The sequence below is a fragment of the Staurois parvus genome, unplaced genomic scaffold (assembly GCF_062004578.1).
Source record: "Staurois parvus isolate SC_StPar_1 unplaced genomic scaffold, SC_StPar_1.0 ptg000165l, whole genome shotgun sequence".
NCBI lineage: Eukaryota > Metazoa > Chordata > Amphibia > Anura > Ranidae > Staurois > Staurois parvus.
Window position 1 is genome coordinate 2193361 of NW_028317961.1, and position 25149 is coordinate 2218509.

Consider the following 25149-nt stretch of genomic DNA (forward strand, 5'->3'; position numbering starts at 1 on the left):
AGGGCCGCATCTGTTACTCACTGGCGCCCAGTGATTGCTGAGGATCTCCGACAGGGAGGAGAACTGTATGTAAACAATATAGTTCTCCACCCTGTCAGCTCATGCACACTGCTTAGGAAGGCTGTGCACAGCACAGCTATCCAAAGCAGTGTGATTACAGTGAAGCACAGACACACAGCCCAAAGTAAAACAGCACACAGTTAACCCGTTAATCACCCCTCATGTTAACTCCTTCCTGCCCAGTACCATTAGTACATTGTCAGTGCTTTTTTTTTAGCACTGATCACTTTATTGGTATCACTGGGGATGTCAGTGACACCAAGTCAAAAAATGGTCTGGTCAGGAAGGGGGGTAAATCCTCTGGAGGGCAAGTGGTTAAAGTCAATGAGATGTCACTGCTACCACATGCGAACATGCAGCTATGTTTGCAACACAGTATTTCAGTGTACATTCCCCATTCAGATCATAAAACAAGCATTCAAGAAGGAAAAGAAATGCCTCCTGTCTGCCTGTAAACTGGCTCTAAACTGCATTCTGAAACTCAATCAAGCATGGATCACTGTAAAGAGCCTGCCATACTTGTAACAGAAGTCTTTTGGTTCTTTTTTTATGTATTCATGCTGACAAAGCACGGCATCACAATAATCTCTAAAGACAAGATGTTTAAGATTTTTGGGATAACATCACACTAAGGAGTCATTGTATAAAGTTTACACAGGTGTCAAACTGCGGCCCTCCAGCTGTCAATAAAACTACAAGTCCCATCATGCCTCTGCCTTTGGGAGTCATGCTTGTAATTGTCAGCCTTGCAATGCCTCATGGGATTTGTAGTTCCACAACAGCTGGAGGTCCTCAGTTTGACACCTGTAGTCTAAGCCTTATCCTTTCTCCATTTGCTCACAAAACCACACTGCTGCTTGTCATTTTTTTAAAGTGTATCAGAGGTGATGCACTTGAATTGCTTGTGTAGCAAAGCACCTACCTTGTTTGTGTTTCTCCATTTGGCCTTTTCCACCTGGTCATAACTATAACAGAACTACAAACAATATGCTGAACAAATGTATTAGATATCTTCCAATAAACTAGCCATATTCTGTTTTAAATCATTTTCTTGTGTGATCATAAGCACTGTCTAGTGGCCCTAATGAGGTATTTGTTTTTTAATACCTTAATCAGGAGAAAAAGAATTTTGACCACTGGGAGGTGCTTACAATCATTCGAAGTTATAGAACAGATTACTACAAGTTTCTTTGGTGCTTTGTGGATGTATGTTACATTTTTAGTTCCTTAAATATGTCCATATTGCTTACTGTGTAATATCATCAAGTCACTGTCACTAAACTAGACGGTAAAAAAATCTTGTAGTTTTTTAAATGTTTAAAGAATGTCACTAGGGCTTTGGATAGTTTAAACATGTAGCATAGCCTGACTTCCTCTGCCATGCATAAATACCATTGAAAGCAGCCTGGTTTAATGCATTTTTCATGTGTCCTCTATTAAAGATGAGATCTGAGCTCCCAACTCACAGATCAAGCTATTCATTGCTCAATCATAAATGAACCCTACTGTGGTTTGTTACCTATTTAATCACTTGTTTTACATGCAGTGCACTAAATAATCCTGTCTACCAATGGAGAATTATCAAGCCCTGTTGGGATTCTAATATCCCTGTTAAAATATTGTAATAATGTTTAGTATTACAAAGTTCAAAGAGAGACCATTATACCTTTTGCCCTTCGTCTATGTTGGCTGCTAGTTTGAGACTGAATGCCCTTTGTGGGGGCTCTGTACATATTCGCATACAGCATTATTAGTTAGATCTGAAACAAAATGTATTTTATGTACATGCTGTGGTTACAAAATTATTTTAACTGGAAAGTCATTTATATCTAAAGTTTGTGCAGGCAACATCCAGATATATGAAAGCTGATAAATGTTTCACATATGCTTAGAGGTTACCATGAAAACTTGTAAAGCTATGATTTTAATGCCTTTCAAGTTGTTGATAATAATGTTTTTCCACAATTGATTTTCTGGTTATTTTCTAAGTTTAGCTTGCTCTTTGGATCAGTATGCAAGATGAATCAATGAACATCAATCAAATAAAATAACTCACTGAAACACCAGAGGATGGCAAAATAAATACCCTAATCAATTTCTTTTGATCTTCTGTAGGTTGCAACTGTGGGAGGACATTTAATGTACACAATCTCCTATGACTCAGCTGTTAAAGAAGATGATGGTGATAAGGAGCTAACAGGTCATCCAAATATCATTCTTGAGGTAGGAGTGTTTGTAACATCTTTGATGGTATATTTAGAACTCATGTATATATTTTTTTACCAATTAAAACATAGAAACATACATTTAAGAGTATCAGAAAAGATTTGCATAAAAGGTAGCTGACATTACAGAAAAAAAACAGATTCTGAAAGCAATTTGAATACCAAAGACTAGGCATACAGGAAATGATTACTTTTCTAAAATAACAAAATCTGGACCTTTATCAATGCTCAGAGGATATCGTACACCTGTCAACTTAAGCACTTTTTTCATTTCTCAGGCATGTCAAACTCAAATAAAATAGTTGGCTGAACTGAATGTAATTAAACTTTAAGGGGCCACATTATATCTTCTGATGACCACATTTACTTAAATCCACAAAAACAAACAATTATGCAACTTAATTAGCTTTAACATTATAGTAACAATAGCAACTCTCAACATTGTATCCCACATAAAGTGTCTTTTAGATCATTTCTGAAATTATAGAGATTCAAAATTATGTTAGGTGCAGCTTTTATGAACTAGAAAACATTCAATTAAAATGTTTAAACCAACTAATCACAAAGAAAGAACAAGAGGGCCAGAGGCATTATCTATAGATTAAGTGCTTTCTTTCATAGTCTGTAGATTATTGTTCCCTTGCACATTGCTTCTTCTGAGGGAACATTATTCTAAGTCTCCTCAGCTACCTTTTTGCAGCTAACAGACAAAACTATGCACAGCTGCTGGATGTCAGATAAGGCTGTTTTAGACAGTTCTGGACCCTGCTAATGATCTTGAACCAATTAAACTGGTTCCTGATAATGCAATCGCAATGTCAACTATGACATTGTAATCACATAATTAGAGGCTTCGCTGACAACAAATGCACATTTTAGCCTGCATATAACACTGCAGAATGAAAAGTGCCTTTGTTTAATAAAGTAATTGTAAAATACAATTACAGTATTGAAAGAAATACATCCTATATTTATTTATATATGAAACAAAACACAATTTTCATTAACCACATGCCGCCCAGCCACCGCATATAAACGGTGGCAGGGTGGCGCTCGTAGGCAAAAGCACGTTTTAAAACGGCTGCCTTCAAAACAGGTAGGGGGCGCGCACGAGTCGCGCGCCCGCCCTGCCTGTCCCGTGGGTGCCAGCAGCGGGTCTCCGCCGCCGGGTCACGGCCGTTTTTTTACCGGCCGTTTTCCCGTGATGAGCGGTAATCACTGACACAGAGCAGGGCTGCATTGTTTACACACAGCCTGCTCTGTGACAGTTCGCCGACAAGCTGCAGAGGGAGAGAAGAGTTTCTCTCCCTCGATCAGCTCCCCCCTCCCTCCCCCCGTCCAGTACACACCCCCGCCCCCTAGTAAAACACTCCCCTTACACAGCAAATTCTAAAAATGTTAACCCCTTCCTCCCCAGTGACATTAGTACAGTTTCAGTGTTTTTTTTCACTGATCACTGTATTGGTGTCACTGGGGATGTCAGTGACCCCAAGTCAGTTCCCCCCCCAGTGTCAAAATGTCCGCCGCAGTCCCGCAGCCCTGCCATAAGTCGCTGGTCGCCGCCATATGTTGCTGATTGCCGCTATATGTCGCTGATCGGCGCCATTATTAGTATAAATAAAAATTAAAAATCCCAGTATCTTTCCCGCCATTTGTAAATGCTATAACTTTCACGTAAACCAATTAACTTACACGTATTGGGTTTTTTTTAGCAAAGACATGTTGCAGAATGCATTTCGGCAGAAATTTATGACTAAATTTGATTTTTGCATTTTTTTTTACTGGACATGTTTTATAGCAAAAAGTCCAAAATATTGTTTTTTTTTCCTCAAAATTGTCAGCCTTTTTTTTATAGCGCAAAAAATAAAAACCGCACAAGCGAACAAATACCACCAAAAGAAAGCTCAATTTGTGGGAAAAAAAAGGATGTAAATTTCATTTATGTACCGTATTGCATGACCGCGCAATTGTCCGTTAAACTAGCGCAGCGCTGTATAGCAGAAAAATGGCGTAATCTGCAGTATTTATACCATAGATTGTAGACGCTATAACTTCCACACAAAGCAATCAATATACACTTATTGGGATTTTTTTTACCAAAAACATGGAGCAGAATACATTTGGCCAAGATTTATAAACAACTTTGAGTTTACTATATATTTTTTATAGCAGAAAGTAAAAAATATTGTTTTTCTTCAAAATTTTTGGCCTTTTTTTGTTTATAGCGTGAAAAATAAAAAGCGCACAGGTGATAAAATTACACCGAAAGAAAGCTCTATTTGTGTGAAAAAAAGGACCTAAATTTCGTTTGGGTGCAGCATTGCATGACCGCGCAATTATCAGTTGAATTAGTGCAGCGCCGAGTAGCAAAAAGAGGCCTGGTCATTAAGGGGGGTAAATCCTCAGGAGCTCAAGTGGTTAAAACAATGTAACAAATAAAACCCACTTATGTGCTTAAATGTAAAAATTATTTAGGTAGGCAAATTAGTCATAGAATTAAAGTCAATTTAGCAAAAGCATTCTGATGCTGCTATCTTTTGCCTGGGCTTCAGTGACCGCTGAGCATGAAAGGTAGAGATGAGCGAAGAAATGAAAAATTCGATTCGGCTGATTCGGCGAATTCCAGTGTGAAATTCGATTCGATGCGAATTTCTCCGCTACGAAGATGACTTATTTAAAGGGTTTCTAGGCTTCAGAGAGCCTTTAAATTAGTGCAGAACACTGTACCTTTAATTTAAATGCCCTTGGAGATGAGGAAGGAGAAGGAAAAGGAGAAGGATGAGAAGAAGGAGAAGGAGAAGGATGAGAAGAAGGAGAAGGAGAAGGGTGAGAAGAAGGAGAAGGATGAGAAGAAGGAGAAGGATGAGAAGAAGGAGAAGGAGAAGGATGAGAAGAAGGAGAAGGAGAAGGATGAGAAGAAGGAGAAGGAGAAGGATGAGAAGAAGGAGAAGGATGAGAAGAAGGAGAAGGATGAGAAGGAGAAGGATGAGAAGGAGAAGGATGAGAAGAAGAAGGCTGAGAATAAGGAGAAGGATGAGAAGAAGGAGAAGGAGAAGGATGAGAAGAAGGAGAAGGATGAGAAGAAGGAGAAGGAGAAGGATGAGAAGAAAGAGAAGGATGAGAAGGAGAAGGATGAGAAGAAGAAGGATGAGAAGAAGAAGGATGAGAAGAAGGAAAAGGATGAGAAGAAGAAGGATGAGAAGAAGGAGAAGGATGAGAAGAAGGAGAATGATGAGAAGAAGGAGAAGGATGATAAGAAGGACAAGGAAGAGAAGAAGGAGAAGGAGAAGGATGAGAAGAAGGAGAAGGATGAGAAGAAGGAGAAGGATGAGAAGAAGGAGAAGGATGAGAAGAAGGAGAAGGATGAGAAGAAGGAGAAGGAGAAGGATGAGAAGAAGGAGAAGGATGAGAAGAAGAAGGATGAGAAGAAGGATGAGAAGAAGGAGGAGAAGGATGAGAAGAAGAAGGATGAGAAGAAGGAGAAGGATGAGAAGAAGGAGAAGGAAGAGAAGAAGGAGAAGGAGAAGGATGAGAAGGAGAAGGATGAGAAGAAGGAGAAGGATGAGAAGAAGGAGAAGGAGAAGGATGAGAAGAAGGAGAAGGATGAGAAGAAGAAGGATGAGAAGAAGGATGAGAAGGATGAGAAGAAGGAGAAGGATGAGAAGAAGGAGAATGATGAGAAGAAGGAGAAGAAGGAGAAGGATGAGAAGAAGGAGAAGGATGAGAAGAAGGAGAAGGATGAGAAGAAGGAGAAGGATGAGAAGAAGGAGAAGGAGAAGGATGAGAAGAAAAAGGATGAGGAGAAGGAGAAGGATGAGAAGAAGGAGAAGGAGAAGGATGAGAAGAAGGAGAAGGATGAGAAGAAGGAGAAGGATGAGAAGAAGGAGAAGGATGAGAAGAAGGAGAAGGAGAAGGATGAGAAGAAAAAGGATGAGGAGAAGGAGAAGGATGAGAAGAAGGAGAAGGATGAGAAGGAGAAGGAGAAGGATGAGAAGAAGGAGAAGGAGAAGGATGAGAAGAAGGAGAAGGATGAGAAGAAGGATAAGGATGAGAAGGAGAAGGAGAAGGATGAGAAGGAGAAGGATGAGAAGAAGGAGAAGGAGAAGGATGAGAAGAAGGAGAAGGAGAAGGATGAGAAGAAGGAGAAGGATGAGAAGAAGGATGAGCAGAAGGAGAAGGATGAGAAGAAGGAGAAGGATGAGAAGAAGGAGAAGGATGAGAAGAAGGATGAGAAGAAGGATGAGAAGAAGGAGAAGGATGAGAAGAAGGACAGTTCTGTGACAGTTTCTGTCTATTTCTGACAGTTCTGGGACATTCACTCCATACAGCGGTTTCAACCGCTGTATGGAGGGAATGTCATAGAACTGTCAGAAATAGACTATTAATGACAGTTCTGGGACTGTCCTTCCATGCAGCGGTTGAAACATTGTATGTATTTGTTTCCATAAATGGATCCATTTATGGAAACAAATACATACAATGTTTCAACCGCTGCATGGAAGGACAGTCCCAGAACTGTCATTAATAGTCTATTTCTGACAGTTCCATGACATTCCCTCCATACAGCGGTTAAAACAGCTGTATGCAGTGAATGTCCCAGAACTGTCATAAATAGTCTATTTCTGATAGATCTGGGACATTCACTCCATACAGCTGTTTTAACCGCTGTATGGAGGGAATGTCATGGAACTGTCAGAAATAGACTATTAATGACAGTTCTGGGACTGTCCTTCCATGCAGCGGTTGAAACATTGTATGTATTTGTTTCCATAAATGGATCCATTTATGGAAACAAATACATACAATGTTTCAACCGCTGCATGGAAGGACAGTCCCAGAACTGTCATTAATAGTCTATTTCTGACAGTTCCATGACATTCCCTCCATACAGCGGTTAAAACAGCTGTATGCAGTGAATGTCCCAGAACTGTCATAAATAGTCTATTTCTGATAGATCTGGGACATTCACTCCATACAGCTGTTTTAACCGCTGTATGGAGGGAATGTCATGGAACTGTCAGAAATAGACTATTAATGACAGTTGTGGGACTGTCCTTCCATACAGCGGTTGAAACATTGTATGTATTTGTTTCCATAAATGGATCCATTTATGGAAACAAATACATACAATGTTTCAACCGCTGCATTGAAGGACAGTCCCAGAACTGTCATTAATAGTCTATTTCTGACAGTTCCATGACATTCCCTCCATACAGCGGTTAAAACAGCTGTATGCAGTGAATGTCCCAGAACTGTCATAAATAGTCTATTTCTGATAGATCTGGGACATTCACTGCATACAGCTGTTTTAACCGCTGTATGGAGGGAATGTCATGGAACTGTCAGAAATAGACTATTAATGACAGTTCTGGGACTGTCCTTCCATGCAGCGGTTGAAACATTGTATGTATTTGTTTCCATAAATGGATCCATTTATGGAAACAAATACATACAATGTTTCAACCGCTGCATTGAAGGACAGTCCCAGAACTGTCATTAATAGTCTATTTCTGACAGTTCCATGACATTCCCTCCATACAGCGGTTAAAACAGCTGTATGCAGTGAATGTCCCAGAACTGTCATAAATAGTCTATTTCTGATAGATCTGGGACATTCACTCCATACAGCTGTTTTAACCGCTGTATGGAGGGAATGTCATGGAACTGTCAGAAATAGACTATTAATGACAGTTCTGGGACTGTCCTTCCATGCAGCGGTTGAAACATTGTATGTATTTGTTTCCATAAATGGATCCATTTATGGAAACAAATACATACAATGTTTCAACCGCTGCATTGAAGGACAGTCCCAGAACTGTCATTAATAGTCTATTTCTGACAGTTCCATGACATTCCCTCCATACAGCGGTTAAAACAGCTGTATGCAGTGAATGTCCCAGAACTGTCATAAATAGTCTATTTCTGATAGATCTGGGACATTCACTCCATACAGCTGTTTTAACCGCTGTATGGAGGGAATGTCATGGAACTGTCAGAAATAGACTATTAATGACAGTTCTGGGACTGTCCTTCCATGCAGCGGTTGAAACATTGTATGTATTTGTTTCCATAAATGGATCCATTTATGGAAACAAATACATACAATGTTTCAACCGCTGCATTGAAGGACAGTCCCAGAACTGTCATTAATAGTCTATTTCTGACAGTTCCATGACATTCCCTCCATACAGCGGTTAAAACAGCTGTATGCAGTGAATGTCCCAGAACTGTCATAAATAGTCTATTTCTGATAGATCTGGGACATTCACTCCATACAGCTGTTTTAACCGCTGTATGGAGGGAATGTCATGGAACTGTCAGAAATAGACTATTAATGACAGTTGTGGGACTGTCCTTCCATACAGCGGTTGAAACATTGTATGTATTTGTTTCCATAAATGGATCCATTTATGGAAACAAATACATACAATGTTTCAACCGCTGCATGGAAGGACAGTCCCAGAACTGTCATTATAGTCTATTTCTGACAGTTCCATGACATTCCCTCCATACAGCGGTTAAAACAGCTGTATGCAGTGAATGTCCCAGAACTGTCATAAATAGTCTATTTCTGATAGATCTGGGACATTCACTCCATACAGCTGTTTTAACCGCTGTATGGAGGGAATGTCATGGAACTGTCAGAAATAGACTATTAATGACAGTTCTGGGACTGTCCTTCCATGCAGCGGTTGAAACATTGTATGTATTTGTTTCCATAAATGGATCCATTTATGGAAACAAATACATACAATGTTTCAACCGCTGCATGGAAGGACAGTCCCAGAACTGTCATTAATAGTCTATTTCTGACAGTTCCATGACATTCCCTCCATACAGCGGTTAAAACAGCTGTATGCAGTGAATGTCCCAGAACTGTCATAAATAGTCTATTTCTGATAGATCTGGGACATTCACTCCATACAGCTGTTTTAACCGCTGTATGGAGGGAATGTCATGGAACTGTCAGAAATAGACTATTAATGACAGTTCTGGGACTGTCCTTCCATGCAGCGGTTGAAACATTGTATGTATTTGTTTCCATAAATGGATCCATTTATGGAAACAAATACATACAATGTTTCAACCGCTGCATTGAAGGACAGTCCCAGAACTGTCATTAATAGTCTATTTCTGACAGTTCCATGACATTCCCTCCATACAGCGGTTAAAACAGCTGTATGCAGTGAATGTCCCAGAACTGTCATAAATAGTCTATTTCTGACAGTTCTGGGACATTCACTCCATACAGCGGTTTCCGGCAAAAAGTGTATGTGCAGAGTTCCTCTATTCTGCAGATACACTTAGAGGAGCTCTGCAGATACACTTAGAGGAGCTCTGCACATACACTTTTTTCCGGTTTGGAATTATTCTTATTTTCATCCTACTTCTTCTTCTTCTTCTTCATCCTCATCCTCATCCTCTTCTTCTTCTGAGGATGAGGATGAAGAAGAAGAAGAAGAAGAAGAAGAAGTAGGATGAAAATAAGATTAATTCCAAGCCGGCAAAAAGTGTATGTGCAGAGCTCCTCTAAGTGTATCTGCAGAGCTCCTCTAAGTGTATCTGCAGAATAGAGGAACTCTGCACATACACTTTTTGCCGGCTTGGAATTATTCTTCTTTTCATCCTACTTCTTCTTCTTCTTCTTCTTCATCCTCATCCTCAGAAGAAGAGGATGAGGATGAGGATGAGGATGAGGAAGAAGAAGAAGAATGAAAAGAAGAATAATTCCAAGCCGGCAAAAAGTGTATGTGCAGAGTTCCTCTATTTCTGACAGTTCTCTCACAGCTTCTTCACATGTACAGCGGTTGAAATATCTGTATCCTAAATGGAAACTAATAGATACAAATTGTATCTATTAGTTTCCATTTAGGATACAGATGTTTCAACCGCTGTACATGTGAAGAAGCTGTGAGAGAACTGTCAGAAATAGAGGAACTCTGCACATACACTTTTTGCCGGCTTGGAATTATTCTTCTTTTCATCCTACTTCTTCTTCTTCTTCTTCTTCTTCTTCTTCTTCTTCATCCTCATCCTCATCCTCTTCTTCTGAGGATGAAGAAGAAGAAGAAGTAGGATGAAAAGAAGAATAATTCCAAGCCGGCAAAAAGTGTATGTGCAGAGTTCCTCTATTTCTGACAGTTCTCTCACAACTTCTTCACATGTACAGTGGTTGAAACATCTGTATCCTAAATGTAAACTAATAGATACAATGTTTCAACCGCTAAACATGTGTTCCTTCTGTCAGAGAACTGTCAGAAATAGCGGAGCTCACTGCAGGGACACTTTTGCCGGCTGATCGGGAAATGTTCGATTCGCGCACCCGAAGTAGGCAAAATTTCGGTTTCGACACGAATCGAATATTTCCTGAAATTCGACTCGAATTCCGGTTCGCCTAGTTCGATTCGCTCATCTCTAATGAAAGGGTTACCATTAAATCAACATAAACAGTTCAGGTCAACCCTTTTAATGTTAATCTGTGCTTAATCAATATTTATGCACATACATGTACAAAGAAATGCATTAAATGCACAATAGTATCAATAATTATAGTCCATGCATTAAATGAAGTAACAAAAGTCCAAAGTAAAATGACCACAGTGCCTGTCAATGAAATATCCTTCTATTAAACAAAGCAAAGGTGTCATTCGTACCTCCACCACAAATAACACATGGCCGCTCAAATATGCTTGTTCCCTTCAGGGATAAATTGGTGTAGCTGGGTTTTATACTCACATCATCTCCATATGTAGGAATGCATGCATATAGAAGCCAAAAAAGAGAGAGCACATAGTGTTCTCCATTTTAAAAAATGTAATACTGCCAACAAAGGTTAAAACGCCATTTACAAGATTCTGCACTGGTGCAGTGCTAATCAGCGTGCATTGACATGTACTGTATGTGATCTTGTAAGTGGCATTTTAACCTTTGTTGGCAGTATTTATTTTTTTTAATGAAGAACACTATGTGATTTCTCTTTTTTGGCTTCTATACACATGCATTCCCACATGTGGAGGTGCTGTGAGTGGAAAACCCAGAGGATTAACCCCTGAAGGAGATAAGGACATTTTTACCATACTGTTCATTCAGTGGTCATGTTTTGGAGGTGAATGACCATCTGTTTTTGGTGGGGGAAGCATGAGTGACACCTTTGCTTTGTTCAATAGAAGCATATTTTGCTGACAAGCACTGTGGTGATTTTACTTAAGACTTTTGTTACTTCATTTAATATGTGGACTATAATTATTGATATTATGGTGCATTTAATATATTTCTTTGTATGCGGATGTGCATAAATATTGATTAAACACTGATTATTATTACTAAGAGGGTTGTGCTGCACTATTTACTTTTATGTTGATTATTGGGGTGTTGTTGGATTGCCTTTGAAATGTTTAGTTGGCAACCGTTTGATTCATATTGATCTTGTAGAGTATTCACATTGTTTATTACTTACACTGTATTTTTATTTTTATGAGGCTGCACTGATTGATCTTTTCTTTAGTGGTTAAGGTTAAATGAAAACAATTTCTTCATTTTTGCAATTACTGTTTACAGTTATAGATTTGCAAGCTTTGTACAAGCTAGTGTTTCATGCCACATTTGGCTATTGGGTTGTGATCATGCAGCTGAAAACTTGCTCCCATAACCTACTGCTGAGTAATTCCTTCTAATTTCAGCTATAGTAATAATACAAAACCAATTCTGTAATGGTTTGTTAGACTTTTGGCTCACAATTAATCATTCTGTATTGGTAGTTTCACAATGGATGTGCACAGTGCAGGAAATGTGAGCTGGAAAAGTTTTATTCCTTATTTAGGATGAAATGGGTTACTCCTAGTCTCACAATACAGAAAACAGCATTCAGGTTTGTAAGCAACAATGAGACAGGAAAACTGTGATATAAAAACATTTGCTTGACAAATATGCCTATAAGATACTATACTGTATATGAGAAAAAAATGTTTTTAATGATGTAAAAAATGTTGATGAATGGATTTGGTGAGAATCTTCTCACATGGCCTACAGCAGGAATATTTTGCTATTCCATATGTTAGTTTTAGGCAAATTTGTGCAGATAATAGGGGATAACTATTTCCCTTTAGTAAAGTGCTGTACAATAAACTGCTCCAGAACTCATTGTGCACACTGGTTCATAAAGTATTTCTTGTGTTATACAGTAAGTGATTCTACTAATAAGTGCCACTATCTTTCTTGCACAACCTCCTCTAATATATATATAACTTAAGTCACATGACTTCCAATGTCTGCCTAGGGTGTCTTTGACATGGGTAGAATGTCTCAACGTGTTTCACAGGGAATCTCGTTCCTTCATGAGGTATTAGGAGTGCAATTAAAACTAAACTAAAATAAAAAAAACACAATAATAACAAGGAATACATAAAAATATATGCAAATCCATGAATACAATAACATATAAAACTCACCAGACTATTAGGACGTTCCCACAACCACAGTGGGAGGAAGCGGCGGCCAAAACAAGTGGTATCCCCCCTGGGGCAAGGGTGGGGGATAGAGAGGCTATAACTTAGTTGTTGAAAAACAAATGATAAAACTAGTGTCTTACAGTCCTAAAAATCTATTCCATAGGTGATATAGCAAAAGGAAACTAGACTTACTGAAGCAATAAAATAGATGGTCTTAAGCCTGATGGAAATTAACCCAGTATATATGAATCACATATGACTGGTAGAAATATAGAGAAACATTGTGTGGAAATCGACTTTCACCGAATTTCCCAGAGCCAAGGTCTTATAAAATCAACAAAAACCTGTTGAGGGATAATAAGGAAATAATAATAAATATCAGCTAGCAAAGGCTGACTACAAATCCTACACAGCCAGAAATCTCCTCCATATCACGGTACACTTACCACTGCACTCAATCCAAAAGAGCAAAAGAACTGGGCCAAAAGTCAGCCAACCACCAGAGTCCCCATAAAAGCTAGTCCAGCAGGTTACTGTGATTAAAACAACATAAACATACTGTATTTGTTCAAGTCACCAAACAGGACTTCAAAAAGTCATCAACAGAGAAAATAAGCATGACATCAACATGGGAAACTCCAGCTGAACATACCCTCAAAAGAAAAACCAACAGACATAAACATAGAGCGCCAGAATGATAGTGCATCTCAAACCGCCACCCTTTATTGCCCCCAGGGGTGAAAACACCCAGGCACTGGTCCCCATGATGGGGGGGGGTGATGTCACACATCCTAGAAGCATAGAAATAACCAACCACCAGAATACTAGATTAAGGCAGCCATCTTTCCTAATTTGTCAGGGACAGTCCCCATTGAGTTCCCTACATAGGGTTATGTGGGATCTGCAGTTGCTGACTGCATAAATGTGCCAGCATCACTCACTTCTACCATGCTGACACACACTGCTTTCCAATAGCTCAATGGGAGGGATTTCCCCATCAACACTGACTGTGTTGAGGGGGGAATCAATGCAAGAAAGAAAATCACATCATCTATGGCTGGCTTTAAAGATTTTGACACCCTATACTAGAACACAGTGATTATTGCTAATGGCTGGAGTCCCTTGCAATAATCGAAAAATCTGATAGGCTGGTTGTACCTAAGTTATACAACAATCGAACTGGGTACAAATAACCCTCCCCATAGAAGGGTTGAATCTCCCGGTCCCTGCTGAACCAACCAAGATTCAGACCATCTATGGCTGGCTTTAGAATGCTGCACTGTCTGTTGGCTAGCTGTAGTTTCAAGTGAGTTTAATCTCACTATTTAAATCCATCCTACTATTTATCCTTTAAATCCCTCACCCTTCTTAGTAGCAAGCCTTTCTACATTTACTTCTTCAAATAAATTTGCTAGCATCTGTCATATATAGTGTACCTCGGTTTACAAACGCCTCAGTTAAAGTAATTTTCGGTTCATGAATGAAAATCCATTGAAAATAATGCCTCGGTTTACAAATATTTTTACGAATTTCTTTCACAATACAAAGTGTTGCTGATATTTAAATGCAATTGCCGGCTTTTTTTTTCTTCACTATAGCTCACAGAATTAACTGTCACTTTCCTTAGAGTTAAAGGAAACTTTGTTTCTTTTAAGAAACTAAAAGGAAACATTGTTTCTTTTAACTCAGGGAAATAAACTAAAAGGAAACTTTCTTTTAGCTGGGGGGAAAGTGACAGCTGATTTTCTGAGCTATAATGAAAAGAAAAAAAATCGGTAATTACATTTAAAAACTGGCACCATAATAAATAAAACAACATTGTGGGGTCCTCCCTCCATTCATACCAAGCATTTTGGGTCTGGTATGGATTTTGAGGGGAACCCTCACTCCAAAATGTAAAAAAATGGCGTGGGGGTTCCCCCCAAGATCCATACCAGACCCTTATCCGAGCAAGCAGACCGGCATTTCAGGAAAGGGGGGGGTGCTCGCTCGCCCCCCCCCTCCTGAACCATACCAGGCCACATGCCCTCAACATAGGGGGGTGTTTTGGGGCAGGGGGGCTCCCCCCAAAGCACCTTGTCCCCATGTTGATGGGGACAAGGGCCTCTTCCCCACAACACTGGCCGGTGGTTGAGGGGGTCTGCAGGCAGGGGGCTTGTCGAAATCTGGAAGCCCCTTTTAACAAGGGGGCCCCCAGATCCCGCTTCCCCATGTGAATGAGTATGGGGTACATGGTCCCGCTACTCATTCACAAAAAACAAAAGGTGTAGTGTGAAAAAAAAACAGGACACAGTCTTTGACAAGTCCTTTATTAACAAAAAAAACTAAAAGAATGTCTCCCGCAGTAGAGCCAACGTCAATCACGATGTCCACCGCTGCTGCCGACCCGAAAAAATAATTTATAAAAAAGTCTCCGCCCCTGACGCTGGCTCCCACCCTTCTGCCTGCTCCGCTGGCGTGACATTTCTTAAATATGTAAGGGGTGGGGCCACCCAGTGACATCACGCGTGTGGCCCCTTCTCTGTGTGGCGTCATCAACTGGGGCATGCTGGGTCAATTATGCCACAAGGGGGTGGGGCCACAAGCATGATGTCACTGGGTGGCCCCGCCCCTTACATATTTAAGAACTGTTAAGCCAGCACAGAGACAGACGATCAGTAGCCATCGTCGGTAGAGGAGCCTTTTTTTATTATTCTTTTTTTTGGGTCTGCGGCGGACATCATGATTGACGTTGGATCTACTGCGGGGGACATTCTTTTAGTTGTTTCTTTTAATAAAGGACTTTTCAAAGACCGTGTCCTGTCTTTTATCACAGTATACTTTTTGTTTTATTGTGAATGAGTAGCGGGTCCATGTACCCCATACTCATTCACATGGGGGGGTGGGATCTGGAGGCCCCATTGTTAAAGGGGGCTTCTAGATTCCAATAAGCCCCCCCTGCCCCAAATCACACCCCAATGTTGAGGGCATGTGGCCTGGTATGGTTTGAGGGGGGGTGCTTACTCATCCCCCCCTTTCCTGACCTGCCAGACTGCATGCTCGGATAAAGGTCTGGTATGGATTTTGGGGGGGGGGGACCGCCAAGCAATTTTTTTTAAATTTTGGCGTGGGAGTTCCTGTCAAAATCCATACCAGACCCGAAGGGCTTGGTATGGATGGGAGAGGGGACACCACGCAGTTTTTGAAATTATTTTTTTTAATTGCCGGCTATTCTTTCTTTTACATTCAGCTGTCAGTGGGGAACCCCGCTGACAGCTGAAACATTAACACATGGTTGTCAATATTAAAATACAGCATGGCTCGATAAAATAACCCATGTAGTATTTTAGTAGCGTTTACTTTTTTCTGACCTCCGGAACAGACTAATTGGCTTTCAATGCATTCCTATGGAAAACGGCATTTCGGTTTACAAATTTTTTGCTATACGAAAAGCCCCCTCAGAACAAATTAAATTTGTAAACCAAGGTATGCCTGTATTCTTATTTTCTGACATTCTCCCAATAAAGAAAAGCCCCTTGCACTATGGCTTAAGAGTTTTGACAGGGCATATATGTTTTTTAGACTAGGTATGACTATAGACATTTGAGGCTAATAATCAAGCTGGTATAGTACAGCCATTCTTTAGTACCTCTGCTCCATAAAGAGGAACTAGCATCTCAGCTAAATCTTGCTGTTATCTTATATCTTATCAATGGAGAAGAAAGCAGGGAGGAGATGAGTAGCACTGACAGACTTGTACATTTTACCTTGGCAGCTGGATTGAGCCACTTCCATCTCATAGCTATGGGTAGCCATAAATTCAAATTAAGTGTTCTTGCATGGCAAGACCACTTACTGTTATCTCACATATATATTCTTATTATTATAGCCAAATTTACCACCCTAACTCCTCCCACAGTTTTTACACTACATAGACAGTAATATACCAAAATGTGCAGATTGTTCCTGATTGGTGTGCTATTACTTTGTGGAACGTTTCGCCGAATGGTTCACGAAAGATCGGCGTTTTTGTGGTGAAATTGGTCTCATAGGAATGAATGGCGGAATGTTCAAAACTAGAGTGGGAGCTGAGAAAAGCTAGAGTGTGAGCTGAAAAATCAGGACATGATTTCTAAACTGCCACCACTCCCTCATTTTCAAGCCCACCTACACAAATCTTATATCAAAAAGTTCAGCTATCCCTGCTGCCACTAAAAATGTCCATGGCTAAGCCATAGTCCTGATAGCTTTCACAATATAACCATTTGTTTGCAACTCACGCCGCCCATTGACATTCTCTGAAACTCCACTCTAGCCACCTCAAATTTGAAGGGCAATTTCTAAACTGTGACTGTGCCTTCATTTTTAATATTTCAGAGACATACTATCCATCAACATGTAGGTCTGGGCCTTGTGATTCTCACAATATAAAGCTCTTCGTTGTAGGATTTATAGTTTTTAAAACTACAACCATTTGAAGACGCCAGTGAAGTGAGCAATTTGGAGCAGTTTGTTTTTAACCTGGGTGAGGAGTCTGGATCAGTGTTATTAATTGTCTCTGGATGTCTGGAATCCCCCTGCTGGCCAAGGAAAGGTGTACCCCCATCAGAGTGACAGCTTGCCAGATGATCCACACAGTTTCAGCTTTCTAGGACCAGGAGTGGTCTGACAACTCAAATGCGCATATTATGCGCTTTCTGGTGAGTGCATAATATTAGACACCTTTCAGCAGGGAGTCAACCACATTTGCACTGTTTACTGGGACTATTGTATCATGCTATGAGGACACTTTTCAATCACCATTAAGCACCAGTAGCCCATCACTTATTACCCTGTATGTTAATTTATATCAACCTCTTGTAGCGCTGCATGTGTTATTATTTTTAGTGTGAAGGTTTGGGGTTTGTGCCTTTCATGCTAGCTGCTTGTCATCCATCTCCAAGCGCTCGTTAATTATTTTTATTGTTTTTAACCGCTCTTCTCTGCCCTATTTGAAATCTAATTTTGAATTCGTGACAGTTTGGCCGGTTTCTGGTTAAAGGTTTGGAAATACGTTTTCTACAGTAGAGAGTATTTGAGGTGATAATGCTGCTAATGTATGTTTTAATGTATGTTTTAATGTAACTGTGAAGCACTTTGGGCAACAACATTGCAATTAAATGTGCTATATAAATAATTAAAAGTTGAAATGCATTTCTCACTCTATCAAGCTTGCCATGTGCACTTTTTAAATTTGATCAATCAATTGGTTAGTGTAATGTTTACTATCTTTACTCACTCCAAACACTCCACACAGTTAATCTGCCCACTCCATAAAATTACTCTGCCCAGTCCAACCTTTTCACAGTTACTCCAGTCACTCCAACCACACAACAGTTATCAAGCCACTCCACCCAGTTACTCCGCCCACTCCAGTTGTAGACTACTGGTGGAGGCAAGAACACTTCACACAATTTCCACAGAAATTGTAGCTTTTCTAGTTTATATATGCAACTGTATTATTTTTACCCTGGTGGCAGGTAATTCTAACAATATCTTGTTGTTTTTTTTTTATTTTGAATAATATCTACAGGGTAATGGTTTGCAGATTAGCACTATTCATGATGGTATTTACCTACAACCATTTGAAGAACGCACTGAAAAAGTTGTGCTGCGTCCTGAAAATTTTAAAAAGCATGGGACAGGATATTCAATCAGCAGAAATGAATTCATGACCGTGCTGGCAGACATTGATAAACTTCTCATTCGAGCAACTTACAGTAATCAGCGAGATGCTACCTACAGGTAAATAAAGTCTTTTCTTATGAAGGGTAACACAATGCTATAAATGTAAACTTGCCTATGTGTACACAGCTATATTCATTAATACACATGTGCAATTCCCACTGTGCAAGCACATGGACCTATATGTAGCAAATGCATTTATGAAACTGTAGAGGGTGGCCCTGATGGATTAAGGCACTACATATACATGTACACTTTATAATATTAAACATTTTTTGTTAATGATATACAGTATATCTAAGAGATTAGAATGATGCACCAATGAGTGTCAATGTCTTAAAATGATGTACTGAGTGTTAATGTCTTGAAAACCAGATTTCCATGTACAGTTTGTAATTGTATCTGTACATGGGGTAGACATACAGTATTTGTTTATTATATACATGGGACCTTCATTCTGATTAGCTGTAGCCAATCACAGCTAAGCACAAAAAAAGTCATAAAAAAAATAATAAAAATTGTAAAAATAATAAACAAATTGAACAAAAATTGGAAACTTTTTTTTTAATTTGTACTGTCACCAGTCAGTGTTCCTAATCACCACCACACCAGCTATATGATGACGCTGTACTGCACTGTTGACAATATGTTAAAAAAAATTGTAAATAATTTTTTTTTTAACTTTCCAACAAATTATTACAAAAATATTACAGCTTCAAAAAACTCACCATACCTATTACTAAATACCTCTGTACTGTCCAGACATTTTCGGGCCACAAGAAATTGGATTGGCCGTCAGTACTTCAGGATTGATCGATTTTCAGATATATACTATAGTTTGTGGACTCTATAACTTTCCTACAGATTAAATAATAAATACTTATTTAGGTTATTTTCACCAAAGAAATGTAGCAGAATACATCTTGGCCTAAATTTATGAAGAATAATTATTTATTTGCAAAATTTTGTAACAGAAACTAAGAAAATCTTTTTTTTTTCAAAATTTTCAGTCTTTTTTGATAATTTAGCAATAAATAAAATTAAAAAAAAAACCCAGTGGTGATGAAATATCACCAAAAGAAAGTTTTAGTTGTGTAAACAAAATGATAAACTGTTTGGGTACAGCATTGCATGACCGCGCAAGTGTCATTCAAAGTGCGAGAGCGCTGAAAGCTGAAAATTGGCCAGGGCAGGAAGGGGGGTAAAGGTGCCTGGTATTGAAGTTATTAAACTCTTGATATATATATGTATGGATATATATATGTGTGTGTATGTTAAATTTTTTTAAATTATAAAGTATGTATGCAATACTTGCTCTGTACTACAACAGCAGCAGCCTGCCTCATAGATAGTTTTGTTTGTTGAAAACTTCAGAAAACTTGAATTGTCTCTGGTTTCTTATAAACTGGCTGACATTTGCTCAGTCGGTGGCCCTACTGCTTTAATTGAAAAATTAAAGAAGCTTGGAAGAAAATTGTCAGCCAAACAGCACCTGCATCAAATCAGATGTAGGCACTGTTTGGGTATTTTAAAAGCTGGTGGCTCTGGCTGCACAAAATGCAATAGCCTCGGCAGGAGATTTGGCAATAAAAAAATCTATATTTATGCATAAGACCAGATTGAGCTGTCCCATAAAGGGTTAGCCACTGCTAAGATCAACATGTATAAATACATTAGTGGTTCATATAGTGAACTCAGTGTACAGGTATTCTCCCTGAGCTCATCACAGAGTACAACGGGGCACTCTTTACGTCTGGAGGAAAAGAGATTTAATCTCCAAACATGGAAAGGTTTCTTCACAGTGAGAGTGGAATAGACTCCCTCAAGAGTTGGTTCTGGCCAGCTCAGTGGATTGCTTCAAAAAAGGCCTGGATTCTTTCTTGGATATGCAGAATATAACTGGATACTAACATTTATAGGTAAAGTTGATCCAGGGAATATCCGATTGCCTCTCGGGGGATCAGGAAGGAATTTTTTTCCCAGCAGGAGCAAATTGGATCATGCTTTGCTGGGTTTTTTTGCCTTCCTCTGGATCAACTGTGGGTATAGGATTATAACTTTTTTTTTTCCAATGGTTGAACTGGATGGACTTTTGTCTTTTTTCAGCCATACTAACTATGTAATGAATTATTCAGATGTGTACACATTTTTTGTTGAGGTTCGTAAACAAAATTATAAATAAATAGAAATAAGTAAATTTTAATAACAGAAACTATGTAAATAACCACTTTAAATTCTCTTTAAAAGGAGTAAATGTTTAAAAAAAAAAAAGCTAACTAGCCAGCTTAATGTTAATAAAAATCCTATCACGAAATGAGTGTGATATAGAAACATAGAACACTGATAGCAGAAAAATGCTGGTCATGCAAGTCTACCTTTTGGGTTTTTTATGTTTTTGTGTGAAAATATCTATGTTATCCCAAGTATGTTCCACATTTGCAGTCAAATTTGAGAAAATACCTATACTGTATGTTCCCATTCACACAGCATACCTACAGTATTTCTTTTTCAATATTTTTTTACCTTTTAGATGTTTATCATAAGAAAGCCTCATGGCAGACTACAAACATTTCTGTACATTTTCAGAGTCAGTCTGATCCAAGGACAATCTGAATTTCCTCTAAATACCATAGTGTGAAGAGGTCCAGCTTCTAAATCTTTAAGCACTTCAATACCAGGCACTTTTACCCCCTTCCTGCCCAGGCCATTTTTCAGGTTTCAGCGCTCTGAGACTTTCAATGAAAATTCATGCAACACTGTACCCAAACTAAAATTGTATCATTTTGTTCATACAACTAGAGCTTTCTTTTGGTGGTATTTAATCACCACTGGGGTTTTTATTTTTTGCTAAATTAACAAAATAAGACCGAAAATTAAAAAAACCCACATTTTTCTTTGTTTCTATTATAAAAGTTTGCAAATAAATAATTGTACTTCATAAATTCAGGCCAAGATGTATTCTGCTACATTTCTTTGGTGAAAATAACCCAAATCAGTATTTATTATTTAGTCTGTAGAAAAGTTATAGAGTTCACAAACTATGGGATATACAGTATCTGAAAATTGATCAATCCTGAAGTACTGACGACAATCTAATTTCTTGAGGCCCAAAAATGTCAGAACCGTACAGATATCCCCCAAATGACCCATTTTTGCAAAGTAGACAGTCTGAGGTATTTCATAAGAGGCATGGCGAGTTTTTTGAAGTTGTAATTTTTTTGTCATAATTTTTCGGAAAATGAAGAAATTAAAAAAAATATTTTCACAATTTTGTTTTCACATACTGTCACCAGTGCAGTACAGAGTCAGCATACAACTGGTGTGGCAGTGATCAGGGACACTGACTGGTGGCAGTACTAAAAAAAAGATAACTTTTTTTCCATTTTTTAATTTTTTTATTTTTTTAAGATTTTTTTCATATTGCACTATGACCAAAGTAGCATAATGTTACCATAGTAACATTGTATTACTTTGGGGAAGTGATCAGCTTTTTTTTTTTTACACAATTTGATTGATTATAGCAAAGAATTTCTTTGCTATAAGCAAGCATTTAACTGAATGAAATCGAATCATTCAGGTTTTTGTTTTTTGTGATTAGTTGTGATTGGCCACGGCTAATCACATGACACAGATGGGCTGTGATTGGCCCAGCCTGTGCATGTGATCGCTGTGACCATTCACAGCTGGACACACTTGTATGCGATGGATGGCATGAAAGGAAGCCATCCATTGTATACAACTGTCATGTGACCTGCTGTGATTGGTCACAGTAGGTCACATAGTACTGACAATGGGGTCAGTACACAGATCTGTCATCGGCCATGTCCGAGGTACATGGCCGGTGACATATCTCGCCACAGTGCAGCCCTGCAGGCAAGCACAAAGCATGATCCGGGAAGGACGCCATGTGGTGTCCTCTCGGAGTGATGAAATATTCACCAGGCCGCCATTTGGCCATAGGCTGGGTGGCAAGTGGTTAACCCTTTCTTTGGACAGTGTTCAAATACAGTTTACCACTGATAATAAGATCTCCCAGCACAGTACAGCACCCTCCAGTCATGTAAAAGTGATCCAGTAGCTCTTCCTCCACCCAGATCACTTTTACATTAAAGCCTGGAGCTGGAAGATACAAATTAAAACAGGCTCACTTGTTTTAATCTGTTTACTCTTTGGACATACTAGATATGTCAAAAAATCTATTTCAGTTATGGTAAACATTAACTCCTCCTCCCTGCATATTAGTGGAAAACCTAAAGCAGAACTAAAGGCACTAAACTTACCTCCTCTCTAATGGTTCGGGTCCCTCACTTGCAAAGACTTGTTGTCATTTGTTCCTAAGGGTGCTTGCACCCACAGTGTCCCTAGGAACCACTAACATCACTACAATATTTGGTCATATTGGCCATATTTGATCAAAGAGGTCTCCACTATCCCTGCCCCTTCCCTTAATATAGCTGATAACAGTTTGGGAGCTGTAATTAAGTTAGTGTTACCATTGGGATTAGTGGTGTACACCTCGTCTTCAAGATTTTACATTTTTTTGCATGAGTCAGCAGATTGTGGGCATCATGATTGATGATGAATTTACAATGAGGCACTTTTTTAGAGAGTTTTTTTAAATTAGGAACTTGTCAAACATTTAACTGTCTTTATTTTTAGGTTACAACTAGTCTTGTGGATGTTTAAGGGTACTATGTACCTCATGTTCTTTTGCATAGGGGAGGCAGTATCTGAGGGCCTTCTTATTATTAAAGGGGACTTCCAGATTCCAATAAGGCTTCCATAACCATCAGTCAAGGGATCTAGGGAAGAGACCCTTGTCCTTATCAACATGAGGACAAGGCTCCTTGGCAATGCACTACTCAAGGTTGAGGGCATGTGACCTGGTATAGTTCAGGAGGTTACATGTTCAGCCTCTATTTTCTGGCCAGTCATACTGGACTTCCTGGGAGACCTTGTGCATTTTTTTGTATAGGGCATCCCCTTCAAATCCATACCAGACTCAAAGGATGCAATTTTTTTTAATTTAATTCTTGCTGTAGCATGTGTTAAAGTAAAAAAATGGCATTTACAAAGAAAAAGAATGATACAGTTTGCTGACAAAACAAATAGCTCATAGGCCCCTCCAAAGGTCCCCAAAATACATAGCTGACCCTTGGAGGTGTCTGATAATGGTTTTTTTCTTAAACAATGAAGCTGTCAATGACAGCGGTCAAAGTCATTTGCTGGCAATTTTAATTGTTTTTCCTTTGTTAGTACACTTTCTGTACATCACATAGATGTGCCCCTTCACAGGTAGGATTACAATGGCCTCCAGGCATGTCATTTAAAGGAATTGGACATTAAATGTTTTGCTGTAAGTATATAAAAATCAGTGCTCCTGGACGAATGGATTAAAAAATAATGTTTTGCATTGGTACATGTTCCTCAGGGCAGTGCCCACCCCATGTTAGTTTTTGACATTCTTTTGCCTATTACCCCAAAATATGGGCATTTATAACTTGACAGATTCAGCTCTTGTCAACATCAATAGGGTTAGGGTTCAGCTTCTGAATTTCTTTGAAGTTCGCTAACCCTGCTTGAACCAATTGGGGACATTTTGAGTCATCCCTACTTATACCTTTCCTGGACCTCTCACAATAAATAAAAAAATACTTTTTTCCTGGACTTTCACTTTAAAAAAGACCCAGCTGTGTGGACTAGCAGTGAGGGCTACATTGTCTATTGAATCTACTAACTGCTGTCTGTAAGGAACACTAATATCTCTTAACTTGTATTTTTACTTGTATGGAAAAGTATCCTGCCCTCTTTGTATTGCTTTCTTTGTGTGAAATCCCTGCCAGTCCATCTGCTCTCCAATAAAAAACTGATCACAATAAGCAGGAGATCACACAGTGGTAAGTTCTCTAGCTATGCTGGGAGCTCAGTCTGCTCTCCTCCAATGATCAGAGTCAGACTTGTCCTGACACTCCCTCCCCCTGCACAGCCTTTCACTGGGAAGATGAGTGTATTGCTGTTTCTTCTTGCCCAGCTCTTATGGAGCTAAGAACAGAGGGAATGTGATCACTTATAAAAAAAATGGTATTTATATGTATACACAAATATTTTGCCTTTCAATTCTATTTTAAACTGAATGGGTTCATTTACAAGGTGAGGGATTACAATTACTTTAGCTATGCTTATATATTTGTTCAACAATTTGATATCTAAAATTTACCTGAATAGGTTTAATGTGATATTTAACAAACAATCACTTTTGCAGTTCTGAAATTCAGCACCCCTCAGTGTCAGTATTTTGTGTTAAATTACAATTCCCCAGGAATAAAAGAGAGCCCACCAAGGAATGAGCTCACTGCCGCTATGTTAAATGAATAACTGGGAAACTGTTAAAACACATTAAAACTCCATTTTCCAAATAGCAGCACCTAATGAAAATTGAAAAAGCTCATAGAATACAAATTTAATGTATTGCAGTATATAAATGCTTTTGTATATAACAGTTTCACATCAAGTCCAATTACAACAAACAAAAGAATGAAAACAGTTGTTGTTAAACAAGAATTGGCTGCAACATGTGGAAAACCTGCATTAGTTTCTTTAAAGTGGAGATTTCATGACTAGAAGTTTGTATCAAGTGATGTTTTTTTTACTGCTGTTTAATAAAGCAGTGCAGTACTAAATGACTATAATGAAATTATTGTTCCTCAGGCTCC

At 38.9% G+C, this 25149-nt stretch overlaps 1 protein-coding gene across 6 annotated transcripts in view; it reads left to right on the top strand.

Moving 5' to 3' along the window:
* LAMA2 (laminin subunit alpha 2) overlaps positions 1-25149 on the top strand; it is a 1220316-nt gene that overhangs the window by 598472 nt on the left and 596695 nt on the right. For all 6 annotated transcript variants that reach the window (XM_089676131.1, XM_089676133.1, XM_089676134.1 and 3 more), the window contains exons 13-14: positions 2176-2283; positions 18285-18496. In XM_089676131.1, the coding sequence (XP_089532257.1) occupies positions 2176-2283; positions 18285-18496 (320 nt within the window). The remainder of the gene's footprint in view (positions 1-2175; positions 2284-18284; positions 18497-25149) is intronic.